A 20,795-nucleotide genomic window follows, 5' to 3' on the forward strand; every position below is an offset into this window, starting at 1 on the left:
GATAAATAAATTATTTTAAGATTAGAGTGGGAATTCAAATCTCCTGAAGACATGATTACTGATGTTTGTTTTTCATTTTAAAACAATTCTTCAATTATTTACAGAAATGATGCAACGCTGTTTGGCTGTGAAAATCCAAAAGTGTTTCATTCAGCCAGAAACTCCAGGTTTTCATTTTTGGCTGTTTTGTTCTTCATTCTCTGCTGTGTGTCTGTTATTTCTTTTGTAGAAGAAAAGCATGAATAATTATGACAGTAAACTCCTTAAATGGACACTTACTATATTTCCTTTTCAAAGAAATATACATGCACATGTGTCTCGTCAAAATTTAAACTGTGTTACACACCATAAATTGCCTTGCAGAGTATTTGTGATATCATAAATCCTTTTTATAAATCTGCGTCTTAAAGTGCCATTTTCTGCGAACATCGAGAAAATCTACATCTTGAGTATTGAATGTGAAAGATAATGTGAACGGAAGAAACTGTAAGAAGAGAACGTGTGTTAAAGGATGTCAGAGGTGCTTATTCATTCCATTGGATGCTGAGGAATTCCATCTCTAACTCCAGGAGACAACATTCCCTTTTTACGCTGTGTTCATACAATAATTTTCAGAAAAAGAGGTGGGGGGAATTTTGAACTAAAATGTGTGTGTGTGCTTGTCAGGTCTTAATGCCATGCAGAACCTGGCTGCTTTAGCAGCAGCAGCAACAGCAACGCAGGCCTCTGCCTCAGCCTCCAGTGCCATGACAACCTCTAGTAGCCCACTAAGTGCACTAACAAGCTCAGGTAAACAAAACAAAATCAACAAATGAGCAACATCATCAGGAAGCTCACACTGTAGTTTTTAAATTTTGTTTGAAATCAGGTCTCATCACAATCATAATGAGAATCTTTGCATATTATCATCCCTCTAGGCTCAAACATACTCTACCATATTAGAGAATAACATCTCTAATTTTGATTAAAATTAATTTTCAAGAAAACAACTGTATTTGCTGATAAAATGACTTCTTAAGTAAGAAAACAAAAGAAATAAGTGTGGATGAGTAAATAGAAGGGAAGATGTTAGTCGTGGTGGTCAGGGGATGTTCCTCAAAGGTTATAGCCATATGAATCCAAATTTAATTTCCTGTCAGCACGATAAACCTTTTGATAAATGATACTTTCACCATCTAAGCCTCAGTACAGTACCCTTTATTTCTGATGATTTTTTTAATAATTTTTTTTCTCCACGTGTGATCTAAATAATACCATGGAGATATAACACCACAGTAATACAGCATTTTCAAATACTTTCCATTTATGTTTGCTAAAACATTAACAGTTAATATTCCCTGAGCAGGCTCATCCCCCACCTCCAGCAGCAACTCTTCAGTGAACCCCATGACTTCTTTGGGGGCACTACAGTCTCTGGCTAGTGGTTCTGGAACAGGCCTCAACATGGGCTCGCTGGCAGGTATGACATCTAAGCTTGACTTGAACTTGTGAAGGAACGCGGCACCAACAGCATTTAAAGTGTTTTACTTTGGGCAGCACGGTGGAGCAGTTGGTTTCTGCACAAATTTTTATGTTCTCCCTGTGTCTGTATGGGTTCTCAGGGTTCTCTGGTTTCTTCCCGCCAACAAAAACACGCAATTTAGGTGACTTGGTCACTGTAAAGTTGTCTGTAGAAATGAGTTTGTGTATGAGTGGTTGTCTGTGTGGTCCTGCGATGAGTTGGTACCTCATCGGAGATGTATGTCGCCTCTCATCGTAGCCAGATGGGATAGGGTCCAGCAACGTGAGATGACCATGCTCTTCTTTTGAATAAGAGTGAATGAATCAGTTTTGCACGTTGGGGGTGTGATGGTCATCAGCCATGTTTTCTTGTCTATTTAAAAAGATCTCATAAAAGTATGACATTTTGACATTTTGTGGATTGAAAGCTCGAGAATCAAGGAAGATCCAGATTTTTTTCTGACATTGTGAGAGAGAATGTACCGCCGCTGTATCCGCCGTAGCGGGTCACGGGGAGGTGGAGCCTATCCCAGCTGACATAGGGTGTGAGGCAGGGGACACTCCGGGCACGACGCCAGTACACCGCGGAGAATGGGGAATATTATCATGAATTTCATTGAGAAAAATATATCAATATTAGAATATACACTGCTCAAAAAAATAAAGAGAACACTAAAGTAACACGTTGTAGATATAAATGAATAAAATATTCTTATTAAATACTTTGATCTTTCCATAGTTGAATTTGCTGACAACAAAATCAGACAAAAATTATCAATGAAAATCAAATGTATCAACCCATAGAGGTCTGGATTTGGAGTTATGCTCAAATTTAAAGTGGGAAAACACACTACAGGCTGATTCAACTTTGATATAATGTCTTTTAAACAAGTCAAAATGAGGCTCAGTAGTATGTGTGGCCACCATACAACGCCTGAGCATGCTCCTGATGAGGCGGCGGCGGATATTCTCCTGAGGGATCTCCTCACAAACCTGAACTAAAGCATCTGCCAACTCCTGGACAGTCTGTGGTGCAACTTGGCATTCATGGATGGAGCGAGACATGATGTCCCAGATGTGCCCAGTTGGATTCAGGTCTGGGGAATTGGCGGGCCAGTCCATAACATCAACGCCTTCGTGTTGCAGGAACTGCTGACACACTCCAGTCACATGAGGTCTAGCATTGTCTTGCATTAGGAGGAACCCAACCGCACCAGCACACGGTCTCACAAGGGGTCTGCGGATCTCATCTTGGTACCTGATGGCAGTCAGGCTACCCCTGGCGAGCACATGGAGGGCTCTACGGCCCTCCAAAGAAATACTGACCCACTGCCAAACCGGTCATGCTGGAGGATGTTGCAGGCAGCAGAACGTTCTCCACGGCGTCTCCAGACTCTTTCACGTCTGTCACATGTGCTCAGGGTGAACTTGCCTTCATCTGTGAAGAGCACAGGGTGCCAGTGGCGAATTTGCCAATGTTGGTGTTCTCTGGCAAATGCCAAACATCCTGCACGGTGTTGGGCTGTAAGCACAAACCCCACCTGTGGAAGTCGGGCACTCATACCACCCTCATGGAGTCTGTTTCTGACTGTTGAAGCAGACACATGCACAATTGTGGCCTGTTGGAGCTCATTTTGCAGGGGTCTTGCAGTGCTGCTCCTGTTCCTCTTTGCACAAAGAAGGACTTAGCAGTCCTGCTGCTGGGTTGTTGCCCTCCCACAGCCTCCTCCACGTCTCCTGATATACTGGCCTGTCTCCTGGTTGCACCTCCATGCTCTGGACACTACACTGATAGACACAGCAAACCTTCTTGCCACAGCTCGCGTTGATGTGCCATCCTGGATGAGCTATATTACCTGAGCCACTTGTGTGGGTTGTAGACTCTGTCTCTACCACTAGAGCAAAAGCACCACCGGCATTCAAAAGCGACCAACACATCAGCCAGAAAGCATTGGAACTGAGAAGTGGTCTGTGGTCACCATCTGTAAAACTGCTCTGTTATTGGTGTGTCTTGTCAGTTGCCTATAATTTCCACCAGTTGTCTATTCTATTTGCACAACGGCATGTGAAATTGATTGTCAATCAGTGTTGCTTCCTAAGTGGTCATTTCATTTTCACAGAAGTGTGGTTGACTTCGACTTACATTGTGTTGTTTAACTGTTCCCTTTATTTTTTTGAGAAGTATATTTTTAATGGAAGTTAAATATTGAATAATATTTGAATGTGGGGACATTTAGAATTCTTCATCGACATTTGTTTTGTATGAAACTGTATTACATTAGAATAGGTGTTAACATTTCCAGAAACTGTATGTGTAGACACATTTTGTTTTAGTTTGATCTCTGACAATGTTGAATTGGGTTTTATCACAGAGACATCTCTGATGAACATACAGTATATTTTCTTCTGATTGTTGTGGCTTGGAAACTGCACCCTGATTTGAGAAAGCATGCATTATGAATATTTTCTGGCACACAGGTGGACTACATCTTGTGTAGACTGTGTAATCTGAAGGAGACCAGTGACTGCAAAGTAGTGGTAGGCGGGAGTGTAGCCAAACAGCATGGGATGGTGGTGTGTAGGATGACTCTGGTGGTGAGGAAGATGAAGAGGGCAAAGGCAGAGCAGAGGACAAAATGGTGGAAGCTGAAAAAGTAAGAGTGTTGCTTTGTGTTGACTTTTAGGAAGGAGTTAAGACAGGCTCTGGGTGGTCAGGAGGTGGTTCCAGATGACTGGACAACTACAGCTAATGTGATCAGGGAGACAGGTAGGACAGTACTTGGTGTGTCATCTGGACGGAAAGTAGATAAGGAGACTTGGTGGTGGAATGAGGAGGTACAGGAGTGTATACAGAGAAAGAGGTTAGCTAAGAAGAAGTGGGACACTGAGGAGAGTAGACAGGAGTACAGGGAGATGCAGCGTACGGTGAAAGTAGAGGTAGCAAAGGCCAAACATGATGGCCTTATGATGACTTGTATGCTAGGTTGGACAGTAAGGAGGGAAAGACTGATCTATACAGGTTGGCAAGACTGAAAGACAGAGATAGGAAGGACATACAGCAGGTTATGGAGATTAAGGATAGGGACGGAAGTCTATTGACAGGTGCCAGTAGTGTGATTGGAAGATGGAAAGAGTACTTTGAAGAGTTGATGAACGTGGAAAATGAGAGAGAACAAAGACTAGAAGAGGTGACTGTCGTGGACCAAGAAGTAGCAAAGATTAGCCAGGAGGAAGTGAGGAGGGCATTGAAGAGGATGAAGAGTGGAAAGGCAGTCGGTCCTGATGATATACCTGTGGAGGTTTGGAAGTGTCTAGGAGAGGTGGCAGTAAAGTTCCTGACTGGGTTGTTCAACAGGATCTTAGATAGTGAGAAGATGCCTGAGGAATCGAGGAGGAGAAGTGTGCTGGTCCCCATTTTTAAGAACAAGGGAGATGTGCAGAGTTGTGGAAACTACAGAGGAATAAAGCTGATGAGCCATACAATGAAGTTATGGGAAAGATTCGTAGAAGCTAGACTAAGGGCAGAAGTGAGAATTTGTGAGCAGCAGTATGGTTTCATGCCAAAAAAGAGTACTACAGATGCAGTATTTGCTTTGAGGATGTTGATAGAGAGGTACAGAGAAGGCCAGACGGAGCTGCATTGTTTTTGTAGATCTGGAGAAAGCTTATGACAGGGTGCCCAGAGAGGAACTGTGGTATTGTATGAGGAAGTCTGGAGTGGCAGAGAAGTATGTGAGAGCAGTGCAGGACTTGTATGAGGACTGTAAGACAGTGGTGAGGTGTGCTGTAGGTGTGACAGAGGAGTTCAAGGTGGAGGTGGGACTGCATTAGGGATCAGCTCTGAGCCCCTTCTTGTTCGCTATGGTGACGGACAGGCTGACAGACGAGGTTAGACAGGAATATCCATGGACTATGATGTTTGCAGATGACATTGTGATCTGCTGTGAGAGCAGGGAACAGGTGGAGGAGAAGCTAGAGAAGTGGAGGTTTGTCCAAGAAAGGGGAGGAATGAAGGTTACCCGTAGTAAGACAGAGTACATGTGTGTGAATGAGAGCTACCCAAGTGGAAGAGTGAGGTTACAGGGAGAGGAGATCAAGAAGGTGAAGATTTTGAGTACTTAGGGTCAACAGTCCAGAGCAATGGAGAGTGTGGAAAAGAGGTGAAGAAGCGTGTACAGGCAGGATGGAACAGGTGGAGGAAAGTGTCAGGTGTGATGTGTGATAGAAGAGTTTCAGCTAAAATGAAAGGAAAGGTGTACAAAACTGTGGTGAGACCAGCGATGTTGTTTGTTCTAGAGACAGTGTCACTGAGGAAAAGACAGGAGACAGAGCTGGAGGTAGCAGAGATGGAGATGCTGAGGTTCTCTCTGGGGGTGACCAGGATGGATAGGATCAGGAATGAGTACGTCAGAGGGACAGCACATGTTAGAGGTTTTGGAGATAAAGTCAGAGAGGCCAGACTGACATGGTTTGGACATGTCCTGAGGAGAGATAGGGAATATATTGGTAGAAGGATGCTGAGTTTTGAACTGCCAGGCAGGAGGTCTAGAGGAAGACCTGTGAGGAGGTTTATGGATGTAGTGAAAGATGACATGAAGGTAGTTGGTGTGAGAGAAGAGGATGCAGAAGACAGGGTTAGATAGAGGCAACTGATTCGCTGTGGCAACCCCTGAAGGGAAAAGCCGAAAGGAAAAGAAGAAGTCATGCAAAATATATTTGAGCATTTTGAACAGCGCATTAGAGTTCATTGTTGTCGTCAAATACGTTTGTTTGAAAAAAACAAACAGTGGCACAAGCAACAATATTTATGTTGAATTTTACAATTGTTGTATTGAATGCAATGTAATCCTGATCGACATGTCTGTTATGTTTCTTTGTGACTATGTTGAAGGCATGGCTGCACTGAATGGCAGCCTTGGTTCTGCAGGGCTGTCTAATGGTTCAGGAAACACAATGGAGGCACTTAGCCAGGCCTACTCAGGCATCCAGCAGTACGCTGCTGCGGCTTTGCCCAGCCTGTACAACCAGAGCCTGCTATCCCAGCAGAACGTCTCAGCAGCAGGCAGTCAAAAGGAAGGTGGGTTTGGCTTGTGAATAAAGACATGTTGGAATGAGATAATATTTATAATATAACATGTAAAATATTCAACGTTTTTACAGGCCAGTTTAGCACTAAATGCTAATTATAAGATGTATCTAACTATTGATACATCTTATACACTTTACACAACCATATGTAAGTATGGCAATTATAATATCGCTATACATTTCTGTTTCTGTATTTCTTACACATTACAGTAGTTTTGTGGTTACTGATATGTGCAGTTCAGTAGAGATGTTTGTGCGTGTGTGTGTGTGTGTGTGTGTGTGTGAGTGAGAGAGGGGGGGGGGGGGGGGGAGAGCTAGCGAGTGTATTCTGTATCTTCACCTACCTTATGCTAAGGATTCTGTCTTGTTTTAAATCTGCTGCTTCAGCCAGCGACAGTCGCAGCACTGGTAAGTTTCACTGCCTTCTCTTGGAGATCGCCTCTAACGATCATGTGATAACATGCTAAAGAAAAGCAGATATTTTATCCTTCGTTTGCTTATGTATGATCATTTGTATCTTGTGTTGCTGAAGCATCCAATATAACATGGGTAGAAGTGGATAATACATGAGACAATTTAGCAGTCCATGTTAATGAATGGACACACACACACACACACACACACACACACACACACACACACACACACACACACACACACTTTTATGAACCACAAAAGCTCTGCATGGAGAGGAATGTTACATTTTCCAGCTCTTAAAGCATTTGTGAGGATAGCATTTATTTATGGCCACATGTTCAGGGAATTTATTGAATAAAAATGACCGTGTTTCATGTTTGTGTGGTTGTTAAACCAACTCATTACATTGCAGGTCCTGAAGGTGCCAATTTGTTCATCTACCATCTGCCCCAGGAGTTTGGAGACCAGGACCTGCTTCAGATGTTTATGCCCTTTGGAAATGTCATCTCTGCTAAAGTCTTCATTGACAAACAGACAAACCTCAGCAAGTGCTTTGGTGAGTTAATGCCAACTATGTACAACGTAAGCCATCATATGATAAATGTTGGCGCTGAACACAGTGCACATTTTTATACACTGTTATAATCCCAGAAGGGAAATTAAGAATGCATACTCTAGTCTTTGTTATGTGTGGAGAGAGGGTTTTGGTGAGATGGTGCAGTGCAGAGATTGCTGTTATTGTTCTCTTCTTGTCTTTCTCTTACACTGAAAAAAGTGATCTGAGGTCTTGTTTTGGTCTGCGTTTTTTTTATCAATATGAGACAAAGTCATGTGGCATGTAGCCTCTTAATTTATAAATTAAGGCCTGTCAAGGGATTCAAAAACCTGCCTCTCTATGTATGTGCAAATGTTCATTTGCAGTGTATTTTCACAATAACAACCTGTGTTTTTTTTTAACTAGTGTTATCTTAATTTGTGCGAGTAAATGAAGTGAAGGAACTAAAATTAAGTCATAATGCACCAAGAAATGTTTCTGCTCACAACAAGGGAGTGCAAGCCTTTTTCGGTTGGTCTTTAGTAAAATCACAAGCATCATTGATTACAGCAATACAATGGGCCTCGTTACTCGCGGTTAATTAATTCCAGAAACCATACGCGAATAACAAATTCTGCGATATAGCGACAAAGTATTTATCTTATTATTTACGGTAATATAAACGTTTATGAATCCTCCCCATACTGATATTAAACCACCTTTTAACTGTATTACCTTTTCCCACACTCTTATCGACTGTTTACAACACTTTTGTGTCTCACGAAAGTGTATTGCGTTCCGAGTTCACGAAAAGTAGCACACTTTCCATCAGCCATAGAATGCGCATACGGTATCATCTGACTACCTCCTAAAAATCCTCGATGAGGTGAAGTTGCACGTGTTGATGAGCAAATGCGCGAGGGATTACTGTAACTGTCTTTCTTATTGACTGGCACAACCTCCAGATCTCATCTTGTGGGGTGACAGCGCTACTTTCCTGAATTCTTCTCTTCTGTGGCATTCCTGCAGATTTGAAGTTCTTCTCTGTCATAAATCCTATTTTCACTTTTCTTTCAGGTTTTGTGAGCTATGACAACCCCGTATCCTCACAGGCAGCTATCCAGTCAATGAATGGTTTCCAGATTGGTATGAAGAGGTTGAAGGTGCAGCTGAAGCGCTCAAAAAATGACAGCAAGCCCTACTGAAGATGCTGAGGCACTGCAGACTTAGTTAGGCAGGGTGGTGTCATGGTAAGTGGAGTATGAATAAGACTGGTCTACTCAGAAACTTGTATGTGCATTACAATGTAATGGCTGCTGCGCTTCCTTTCCTTGACATTTTTTTATGACAAGGCAAAGAGAAACATGAAGCTACATGCAAGATTTTTCACATTAGACTGGATTGTTCCTGTGTTATGTTGTGGTTTATGCACTTCAGTTTCCTTTTAATGAAGAGAAACAGGTGTATTTTCATTTAAGTTGAACTGTTTGCTGTGGTACATATACACATATGAGTTGATTGTTAGGTTGTATTGCTCATTGATGTCAGTTAATTAATAGATTTGTATTTACTTTCTGTTCGCCTTCCACTTTCCACACTGTAACACTCTTAACTCATTCGCTGCCAGCGCTTTGTAGCAATTGATTGCCTTCGGTGTATTTTCCACGATAATCCCGTTTTTTTTTTCTTTCTGTTCTCGACCGTTCTCGAGATGCTTTGCTCAGAGTGACACCATGTTCGTCATACCCTAACTTTGTTGCATCGTAAGCTGCCGCAACTTCTCCGTCTTCCCCTGATTTGTATTCCTCTGTTTTACAACTGGATCGGTTGTCATTAAGATAAATTATATGATTAGAACCCTGATTTTCAATGACAAATGTAATCTGTAGACATCAATGGCAGCCAGTGAGTTAAAAGCAGGCAGACGCTGGAAAAGACAGAGCTACATTTGATTTTTAAACCAAGATCATTAATAGGTTTCTTGTACAGTTTTTACAAGCCAAAATATGTTTTCCCCTGATGACTGTATGTATCTGTATCTCTTGATGTGGAGACAGTGTATGTCATATCCACCTAAATTGGGTAGGCTAAAGATAAGGTTTAGGAGGAGCTCTACCAAAACATGCAGCTGGAATTTAGAATATATGTCCTCATTAAACGTTTGTATGAGAGTTCCTATTGAAGGAGACAGCGAGGATCTGGTGTGCCCTGATGATCTTCTTTGATAATGGTTTTTGAGTGACAGCTAAAGTCTATGTGTGGCTGCATCTGTATGACCTTATTGTCAGCTGGCCTCAGGTTGGTTGCTACACATTTGCATACGACAATTTTGTGCACAAACACTATTTGGTGTTGATTTCTGTGTGCAGATCATTGCAGTTTTTGTTTGATTTTGTCTGGGGGGTTAGCAAGGTGTTTAATGCAGTTAAAACTGTAAAAAGTGAAGTGAAATTTCTGAGGGCTAAACATGTTTTGGCGGTGCACCTCCTGTGCTTATGCTCCATGAGTGATAGGTTGGGCTGTTGTGGCCATGAAGAGCAGCTGTCAGCTGTAGCAATACTGTGAAATCTGGCAATAAAATCGAGAATTGTAGGTTTGTTCCACTCATGGTCAAATCCGAGAGTCTGTCTCATGCAGTTGTAATTCTTCCTATGTATTAATTTAATGGTTAAGTTCATTTCAACATTTAATTCAGGTGTTTTGTAAAAAAAACAAACAAAAAAAAACAAAAGACAAACAAACAAAACGTCCCTCAGCTACTGTCCTGCTAGCTAGTGGCTAGCAAATCCATAGAGGGCTACACTATAATGTCATCGAATATCTTCCATGATTGGAAAAATCATACAAATGTCAAATTGCTCAAGACAAACATGTCAGATGCACAGACTTGCAAGAAAGAATGTTTTGTTTGTTTTTTCTTTTTTAGAGCTAGGATGCAAATCAAATGTTGAGATGTATATTTAAACTCTTATGCCTTTTCTATTTTTATATAGGTTTTATACTTCTCCTGTGTGTTGGGGAATTATTTATTGCCTAAATTATTTATCTGAATTGAGATTATTTTGAAAAACAAATGTTAAGTCCAACAAACCATTTGATCTTTTGGTGTGTGTCCTTGCCTTTTCTGTTGAGTATTTTTTTCCTTTTGGTGATATGTACTGCATGTTTTTAGCATGAACTGTGTGTGTGTGTGTGTGTGTGTGTGTGTGTGTGTGTGTGTGTGTGTGTGTGTGTGTGTGTGTGTGTGTGTGTGTGTGTGTGTGTGTGTGTGTGTGTGTGTGTGTGTGTGTGTGTGTGTGTGTGTGTGTGTGTGTGTGTGTGTGTGTGTGTGTTGGGGGGGAGGATGGTGGATCCATGTATCAGCGCTGCTACAAACATCTTAGATCCCCTGAGTGTTACACACGTCTTCATCTGAATAAATCATTTACCAAAAACACAGGGAGCATACTTTACTCTAAAAGTCCTTTTCAGTTTGTGTGTCTGTCTTGCCTTACAACTTGAATACTTGTCAAGAACTGTACACTGGACAAAGTCCTGACTACTTCTAAATTACAATAAAGCCAGAGTAAAACCATGTATGATATGATCATTAGAGACTATCTCAATGCTGGATGGTCATGCATGTCAAAGTACTTCAAAGTCAACAGAGTTAATCAAATTGTGTCCTATTTACTTCAAACAATAGTAACGCTGGGACTTTTTTTGGTATGTTGTATACAGAATGTTTAATATTGCACAAAAGTCATGATAATGTATCAGGGAATCAGCCAGGGTGTCAGTTATCCAGATGAATATGGAGGTGTCACATTGATACATTTCAGGAAGATATTTTATAGGTTTGTTTTGAAGGAAACATACAGCAGGTCTTGTAAGCAGCTATTTGAAGATACCTGGTGATTGAACTGTTACAGTCAGCTGTTTAGGATAATAATTCCCATCAGTAGTGTTGCTACTCATAGATAGGTCGAAGGTATGTGCCTCTTATAACAAAATGGAAAAGTGTTTGAAATGTATTTAAATTTTATATAACTGATGTATTTCTTTGGATATTTATGGCATTGACTCAGATTAGATTCTAATAAAAATCAAATATGCTAACATAGCTAGAAATTGTCTTGACAGTGGCATATATTGATTGATTAATTGGCTATCAGTCTTTTTCAATGCCAAAATATTGTTGTTAAATCAGTTGCAATCAGTCATCCAACATCTAGAAACTCTGTTTTGTTACACGATCATCTGTTGTTCAGTGACGGATTCTGTGAAGTTTACTTTTGGGGTTGGACCTTGTTTTGAATATAGGTGTGTGTGTGTGTGTGTGTGAGTGTGTGAGTGTGTGTACGTGTGTGTGTGTGTGTGTGTGTGCACACAGTACACACGTATATATACACATACACAGTATTTTCCGCACTATAAAGCGCACCGGACTATAAGAGGCACCCTCAATACTTTGTTTTATAATTTATTTCATATATAAGGCGCACCGGATTATAAGGCGCACACAATACAAATAAATAAAATTTATTTGATAAACTGCAGGGGCGGCGCAGTGGTTAGCACTGCTGCCTCACAACACGGCGGACTCGGGTTCGAGTCCAGCTCTGTGCGTAGTTCACATGCTCTCCCCGTGTCTGCGTGGGTTCCCTCCGGGTTCTCCGGCTTCCTCCCACCTCCAAAAGCATGCGCTTCAGGTTGATTGGCCGTTCCAAATTGCCCGTAGGAATGTGTGTGTGTGTGTGTGTGTGTGTGCATGGTTGTATGTCTTTGTGTGTGGCTCCGCGGTGCACTGGCGTCGTGCCCGGAGTGTCCCCCACCTCACGCCCTATGCCGCCGGGATAGGCTCCGGCTTCCCGTGACCCGCTGCGGATATAGCAGTGGTAATCTGTAGTTGCGCAATCCGTCCACTAGATAGAGCCGCGCTGCTCAGGCAGTAATGATTGCATTCATGACTTCCTGACTACCTTTGAATGGCCCCTATCGTTTTGTCAATAACCCACTCTGAGCCTCATCTAGAAGAAGTCAACATGCATATTAAAAAACCTGACATTAAAAACTGGTTAAATTCATTACGAGTGCAGTCAGTGCGAACAGAGCGGATTATTTCCTGATCTGAAGTTCGAAGCAGATATTTAAGCTCCGACGTTTGTCTTCGTTTATTAATTAAATATTGTTTCGATCGATCGGTTGTCCAGTCGGAGGTGAGGTGCAGCTCTTCGCTGCTGTGTGTCCTAAACAATTTTTTAACTAGTTTTTAATGTCAGGCTGCTAATTTACTGGCAAATAGGACGCTGTTTACTCCTAGAACTGACTTTAACGTCGGTGTCTCACCGCCGTGAATCTCACCGCCGTGAATCTCACCGCACGTCGCTGCAGACAGAATACACAAGCCTGAATGCGCCCCTCCGCCACCCGCCAATAGATATCAACTACATTTGTAAATCAATTGCAGCACACCCGTTGGCACATTTGTCTAGCAGTGACTGCTTGAAATTTCAGAAAAGGCTGGAAGTTCAGCTTTGAGGGTCTTTCAGTCACCTTTATGCCAGTTTCTCTGTGTGTTTCCACAGACTAATAGAATGGACCGTCACCAGATTCCAGATGACAGCACAATGACATTTTTTAGACCAATTAAGTTTACAGTGAGTTATCTCCGACGCCAAATAGTTAGGAAATACTGAGATCAGTCAGCCAGTCAAACATTATTAATAGAATTGTTAAAAGTTTCTTATGTTTTGCTACATAATCACCGGTGCTCCTACAGTCTGCTCTACCGTCTGAGAGCAGCTCAGTCAGAGCCGGGACTTCGGTGATGCCCCTTGACTACCGTTGTTAGGGGGCGTGGGCCCGAGTGCCTTGTGAGGGACGCCTCTGGTGGCGGAGTGCGGCATGACTGGCGGCCAGACTGGCGGCTTTTTATCAGCGATCATGTTTTTAACCAATATTAATATTATTAATCTATATATAAGACACACTGGATTATAAGGCGCACTACGGGTTTATGAGGAAATTTTAGACTTTTAGGTGTGCCTTATAGTGCGGAAAATACGGTATATATGCAAATTGATATATAAAATATATAATGCTAATATCTTGTATCCAAAAATGCAACAAAGAGCTCAGAATCACTATTTTAGCTAATGTGAAGATGCATGTGGTCAAAGCTACTTTAAGTTGTTGATTAATACAACGATTTATTCCCCTGTTAAAGGGGGAACAGGCTGCATGTACAGTTGGTGCATAATACCATTAAGTATAAGTACCTTGCTGCAGTATATGAGTGTATGTTACTCTCATTTCACTTTACTTTCAAAACATCTTTTCTTAAAATGGGATGGTAGTTTTTTTTTGTTTTTTTTAAACTTTTTGTAAGACAGTCAAGTATCCAACTTGATATTATTAAGTCATGTCACAGTTTAGAATTTGTCTAAGTTATTGCTTCAATGAAATTTCTCTCAGCCTAGCACCTTGGTAAGGGCCCCTGGGGAGTGTGAGACATGCAGTGTAATAGAGGGGCCAGCACTTCTCATCACCATACCTGTCTGAAACATCATCAAGCATACCCTGTATTGCCTAGCTTGTATATGAACTGCTTCACACGGATTACGACTGTAGAATCCTCATGAATCCACTGTGAAGTTGAGATATATAGCACTGATAATCCAAATATCACTGGTGAAGTAGAGGGCCAACATGCTGCGCAGCGAATGTGGAACATTTTCAAAACCACATTTTCAAATAAGTTTTTCTCCTTTTTCTGACAGCCAAGTTTTCCATTTATGTTGTCATGAGATCTGAATGGCCAAACATGGGATCTTACAACTACCATGAAGGCTCTTAGTCACCAGAAGAACATCAGAACTTAACAAATGGCAAAATTGCACTTTCTTAGTCTAGTGATGCACTTCAGTCCTTTTGAATCTACAGTGTCTATTCTAAAACACATTTCTGTTTATTGAGACGCAATCTTTAATATGTTATTTTTATATTAATGAAATAAGACATATAATACTACTAACTTCATGAAAATAGTAATAGAAAATCTAGTCACAAATTGCCATTTAAAGTGGTCTAAACTTTTATTTATTCATATGTTTTTATTCAACTGCCTGTACATTTTTAATGGTTGACAGAAGAAGGAGAAGTATTTTTTTATACTTCTGAATGCAATCCCGCCTTCATACATTTTGGACTGCAGTGCCGTTTAGGTCTGCTGGGGCCTGTCACTGTTTCTGTGTTGGCATCTCCTATAGGCAGCCCTTTATGTGTATCCCTGCTGATTTTGTCGTGCACCTCAGTCTTGGTAGCATGTGGCTGGTCTCACTGTCCCGTAATCAACTCCCCATGAAACAGTGATTGTCGTTCTTGGTTTCTTTTCTCTGTCTTGTCTCTGTTCCATTGCTCTTTAACCTTGTTTGTCTCCCTGTTGTGTTTTGTTTTTCATTTTCCTAGATCTCTTCCTGTTTGCCCTAGCATGTTGATGTGGCGTCACTGCTCATCGTCCAGTCCTTGTCTTCTGCGCTTCTCTGATGCTTCCAAATTCACCCTTGACCTTGTGTTTGACATTAATTCCTACGAGTCATTTTCTTTATATGTCCTCTGTGCCTCTGAGAGGAGCAGTAGAAAGACTGCCACAGATCATGTCAAAAAGTTCCATCACATTTACTACAAACGCAAAGAGAATCTATTTTTCTAGAACGGACCCACATAACCACTACATTTTTGTCTGACCTTTTAAGTTTTTATCCCTTGTGCTGTTGTGTTGTGGTTCAGTCCTCTCAATGCCCTCTCCAGTTTTGTTGTGTTTTGTTTTTTTTGTCTCGAGGCGATGTAATGTGTGTTGAGTGTTTGTGTCTCTTAAAATAGAAAAACCTTTCAATTTCAATGAAGTGATTTTGTGTTGTTGGACATTTGTATTTTAATGCTAGGCTAGCATTAAAGATTTAATATCTGAAAATTCACATTTGAGTGATGTTATTAGGTGGTAACGTACTGTTGGCTGACCACTGCAAGCACATGATGCTGTTTTACTCTAATTTCTGTGGAGAATGAGACACCTAGACTTTGTCACAGTATATTTAGTATGCATGTTTTTTTTTATATCTGCACTGAAATTCTTCAATAAAATGTGATCTAGTTTGTGTTAATTTAAAGATGATGAATAAAGTGGTGCCAAATGTTTTGCACAATCACTATTTTTCACGTTTATTGAACTTTATTCTTTAATTAGTTGGAAAAGCAGGCTGATTGTAGCAGGTGGCATCATGGATGGAGGTTTTCAACTCTGATGGCTTGATGACATCAGGCTTGATGACATCAAGCCATCAACTCTGATGTTAGGGTTGATGGCTTGATGTCAGACTGGTTGATATAGAAATTTCAACCAGTCCAGACCAAACCATAAAAGATATATGGTTTCTGTGTGTTCATTTAATATAATCTACAAATCTATGGCCCTTAAAGTTGTTGCCTGTTTCCCAACTAGTGGACCAGGCTGTTACTTGTCTAATTTCATCATTTTGTAAAATGTTACTTTTCGGTTCCTAAAGTTTTGTTGATGGACACAGGAATCTTCACAATATAAATTCAGAGAGGATTAGTGCAGCACACATTGAAATGAAGATGTGTTAAGGTAAGTGAACTCATTGCTGCAGTGGACTAGTCGTCAAATCAGAGCAAGTCAGCTTGTACAATTCAACATATCAGGAACATAATATATTGAGTGATTATATATTAAAGGGGTCCTATTATGAAAATCACACTTTTCCAGGTCTCTACATTTACATAGTGGTCCTCCCTAACACAAACAACTCCTAGAATCTGGTAAACAAACACTTTCTGATTCAAGAGATATTTGGAGTTTTAGGAATTCATGGCCCGGACCGAATCAAAACGATTTGATTTTGGTAGAATGGCTGTTTGTGACGTAGTTTATGTCACAAACGGTGCTCTGTGATTGACGATATTGATTGGTTGACATGCTCAAGGGCATGGCAATCCCGAAGGGGGAGTTCGTTCAGGCTATGGTAGCATTTTGTGGTAATGTCCTAGCTCAGAGCTACACACTGACAAGCTGTTGAACTCAGTTAGCATTTGGCTAACTAGTTAGAGGTCCACTTCAGTCATGTGTGTGTGTGTGTGTACACGTGTGTGTGGTTCGTGATCAGGCTACAGTACCAGTGTGTGGTAATGACCTGAGTCAGAGCTACACACTGAAAGTTCCTCATAAGCTGTTGAATTCAGCTAGCATTTGGCTAACTAGTTGGCAGTCGGTGTGTGTGTGTCTGCCAGAGGCTATCCCCAGCGTCACAGCGAACACATAACCAGTTATACATTAATTAATAATTCAGAACAATTGTGTTTGAATGTGATTAAAGTGTTTTTGCAAAACTAAAAAAAAATCTGTTTTTTGGTGAATGAAAGCAGCTTTAGCTCTTCTAAGTGATCAAAGAGCTGTGTGTATCCGCATACCCACACACGCGCACGCACACACACATGCGCATGAGTACAAGAGAAAAACTTAAGTCTTATCGGTAAAATCCCGTGTTTCATTAGTTTGTGTTAGCTTAGCTTCCTTGTTATCCACGAGCTCTCGTTCATAACGATTTTCAGAAAACACTGTAATTATCTCACCGGCCGGTCTGATCATGTTTACACAATGAGCCACGAGTCTTTGTTCAGCAGACTGAGTAAGCAGGTCCATGCTTAGCGTCGAAAAATCAACCATTATATCATGAAAACAACAGTGAACACGAGAAGAATCATAGCCAAATATGCACCGGTGAAATTACTGAAAGTTGAAAAAGTTGCAGACAATGGCGATCGATCCATCTGTAATACAGGAGCATTCAAGTGGCCAAATAAACAAACGTACGTGAACGTGCGGGGGAAGGCAGTGTTGATTGGTCAGCTGAGAGGGGGGAGGGAGATAGGGAAGACTCAGAGGGTGGAGGGGGGAGGAGAGAGGGAGCAGAGAGCTGCGCCCCATTAAAACAGAGGAAGAAAATTTACCAATATTCAATGAAAAGATATTGAGGACCATGGATCACTTGGAGGCAAGACATTTCAAATACAGTGTGTCCCTAGAATCAGTGCTCAAAGGATAAATTATTCTAACACAACTCTTTGATCCCAGTCATGTTTTCCTATCTTGATTTTACAAAAGAATATAAAGTTTTAAAATTTAAGTGTTTACCAAACTTTGATCAGTTAGTCATTATAGGGCACCTTTCAAATGCAGTTCAAAGTACTTTACATTGGCGGCACGGTGTTGCAGTGGGTATCACTCTGTTCAGAGTCTGCATGTTCTCCCCGTGTCTGCGTGGGTTCTCCGACTTCCTCCCACCTCCAAAAACATGCACTTCAGGTTAATTGGCCATTTTCAAATTGCCCATAGGTGTGAGTGTGTGCGTGCGTGTTTGTCTGTCTACATGTGACTCAGTGGTGCACTGAGGTTGACCCCGGAATGTACCCTGCCTCACGCCCCCAGTGAGCTAGGATAGGCTCCAGCACCCCGTAACCCACGACAGTGGATGAAGCAGGTACAAAAAATGAGTGAAGAAATGTTATGAGTGTAACAAAGTTCAGTGGTGTCAGCATACAACAAACTGTGTACAGAGTGCATCATTAGCGTATTTTCATACACAACACCTGTCTGGATACTTGGCTAACCCAACATAATGTAATTATGTATAAAAAAGCTCATCGGAGATTGTCCTTCAGGCACAAAAATACTATTGATAGCATTTGCTATTATGCAACGTTAGTGGAAATGGTATTTCTCCAAGGTGCAACCTGAAAGAAGTCTTCATTAACATTTAATGTGTTTCCTGTTTTGCTACAAGACCTCTCTTCTCTTGCCGGAACAGTTTAAAGGTTCCATATTACGCTCTTTTCAATTAATGTTATTCAGCTGCCAGATGTCCAACTACACTGTATTTGAAATGTCTTGCCCCAAACTCATACATGGTCCTCAATATCTTTGATTGAATATTGATCTAATCAACTTCCGTGTGTGCGTGCACGTTGGATAGCGGTAATCCAGGGGGGTGAAACTATGTTACTATGTATTTCCCTCTTATTTTTCTCATGTTTTTCACTCCTATTTTTCGTAATGTAACCGTTCATTTTTCTGCTAATTAATTTTTGTGTTAATTTTTCCGTCATCATGGAGCTACTTTCTCAGTCAGCCAAACATGACTCATGACTCCATTGTGTAAACACTAATCAAACTGAGGATTTGTGGAGTAAAACACATAGTGCATGCAATTTGGAAAGAAATCAGTGGAGGCAACAACATTATGTCCGTCATCATATTATGATAACGGACAGGAGGTAGAAGCTTTCCCAACAATCGTCACGGGCAATGAGAGATCGGTCTTTTAAAAAGGTTGGAGAGCTAAACTAACACAGTCTGATGTGCTTCAGTGAAACACGGATGCGATTCTGGATACCTATTTTTGAGGGCTAACAGTGCTGACATGGATAAGCAACTATAATATTAGAAAAACGTGGTGTATGTGATGTGTGTTTGTGTGTGTGTATTCAGTATGTCACTGAGGATACAGGTACAGAGACACATAGGCAGGCTACACATGCACAGACAAAAACAGAAGTAGTTAGCCACATACTGGCTGACTTCAACATCTTGTGGGGAACTTTCAGTGTCTAGCTCTCAGACAGGATGTTGCCACACAATGCTACCTTAGCCTGAACACAAACTTTACCTCGGGGATGAAAATGCCCTTATCAGGGGGAGAGGGGGGTGTTCTCGCAGACGGGCTCAGGATATGTCAATCACTCTGTCAATCACTTCCGGTGTTTCGTCAAAACGGGCGCTGTCTTGAAATTTCTTGTTTTTACAGATTCTAGCAGAACTTTTTGTTTTTGGATTGATACAGGAAGCATTAGAGTTAGGGTTTTCCAGATTTCAGAATTTATTTATTTCTAAAATTTGAAATTTTGGATTTTCACTTTCTGTACCACACAATTATGTTGTTCAGTCAGCTGTCATGTCTGTTTTGCTGGGTTTGTTACATCTCTATAAGTAAAATGTTTTGTAAATCCTTACATTTCCTGTGTTTTCTGTCTCCGCGTCCAGCACAGGGGGACGTTTTCATCATACAATAATCAGCACTGTTTTATTGATGATAAAATACAATTGTATAGAAGAGCCTTTATTGTTTTTATTTGCTTGAATAGCAACAGTAATCAGGTCAAAACACAAGTCATGCTCATGCAATCATTTTCCAAACTGCTTCTTTGGTGGGTCACAGGGGTTGCTGTGATTTATTTGCATGCACTGGACACATTGCCAGTGCACCTGAAGTGCATGTTTTTGGAGGTGGGAAGAAACTGGAGAACCCAGAGAAAACCCATGCAGACATGGGGAGAACATAAAAACTCCGCAAAGAACATGACTTGAACCCAGAACCCATCTTGCTGTGAGGCGACAGCACTACCCACTGCGCCACCATGCCGCCCTATTCATAAATGTAGTCAACTAATTTGTAAATTTTCTGCAACACGATATCCTGTGTAAGGATGTTAGGGCAAGAATTACATCACTGGTTCATCATAGGTCCACATTAATGAGACAAAAAATAGTAAAAAGACAAAAAAATCATTCACAGGCAAGTGGTGCAGTGGTTCCCTCCCACCTCCAAAAACGTGCAACTTGCATGAGTTTTTTTTACTCCAAATTGCCGACAGGTAAGAGTGTGTCTTTCTTTCTATGTGGTCCTGCGATGAACTTGTGACTTATCCCAGGATGCACTCTGCCTCACGCCTATACTCAGCTGGGAAAGGCTCTAGGATAACTCATGATCTGGATTCAGATAAAAGGCTGAAGAACATTAATGGGAAATTTTAGAGTCAGAAATTCACCTATGTTGCATATTTTTGGAGTGGGAGAAAGCGTCAGTGTCTGGATGGAGCCGGCAAAGGTAAGGTAATGGTAAATTTCTAAATTGTGGAAAGTACCAAAAACTATTTTTCAGTAAAAAAAACATTTTCTTAAAATCAAAACTAAATAAATCCATGTATAATTATAACAAATGCACAATTTAATATGTGCAGTTTGATTTACATACTCATTTTGGGTGTATTATAATAGTAATGTTGTAAAAAGGCATATACTTTTTATGACGAACAGTTTTTGCTTGAATAAAACATCCTCTTTTTTTCATACATCATTCTGATGTAATATCACTTATTTCACATTGACATCTATATTTTTTTAACACTAGTTTATGTTCTG

At 40.9% G+C, this 20,795-nt stretch overlaps 1 protein-coding gene across 7 annotated transcripts in view; it reads left to right on the forward strand.

Moving 5' to 3' along the window:
• celf1 (cugbp, Elav-like family member 1) overlaps window positions 1–15,732 on the forward strand; it is a 33,703-nt gene extending 17,971 nt beyond the window's left edge. For 4 of the 7 annotated variants that reach the window (XM_068322599.1, XM_068322642.1, XM_068322652.1 and 1 more), the window contains 6 exons: window positions 667–789; window positions 1,346–1,459; window positions 6,392–6,577; window positions 6,976–6,996; window positions 7,418–7,561; window positions 8,618–15,732. In XM_068322599.1, the coding sequence (XP_068178700.1) occupies window positions 667–789; window positions 1,346–1,459; window positions 6,392–6,577; window positions 6,976–6,996; window positions 7,418–7,561; window positions 8,618–8,745 (716 nt within the window). In that variant the 3' untranslated portion in view covers window positions 8,746–15,732. The remainder of the gene's footprint in view (window positions 1–666; window positions 790–1,345; window positions 1,460–6,391; window positions 6,578–6,975; window positions 6,997–7,417; window positions 7,562–8,617) is intronic. The other 3 variants (XM_068322616.1, XM_068322632.1, XM_068322608.1) reach the window with 2 other exon arrangements.
• Window positions 15,733–20,795: the final 5,063 nt, after the last annotated feature.

The sequence above is a fragment of the Antennarius striatus genome, chromosome 1 (genome assembly GCF_040054535.1).
Source record: "Antennarius striatus isolate MH-2024 chromosome 1, ASM4005453v1, whole genome shotgun sequence".
Classification (NCBI taxonomy): domain Eukaryota; kingdom Metazoa; phylum Chordata; class Actinopteri; order Lophiiformes; family Antennariidae; genus Antennarius; species Antennarius striatus.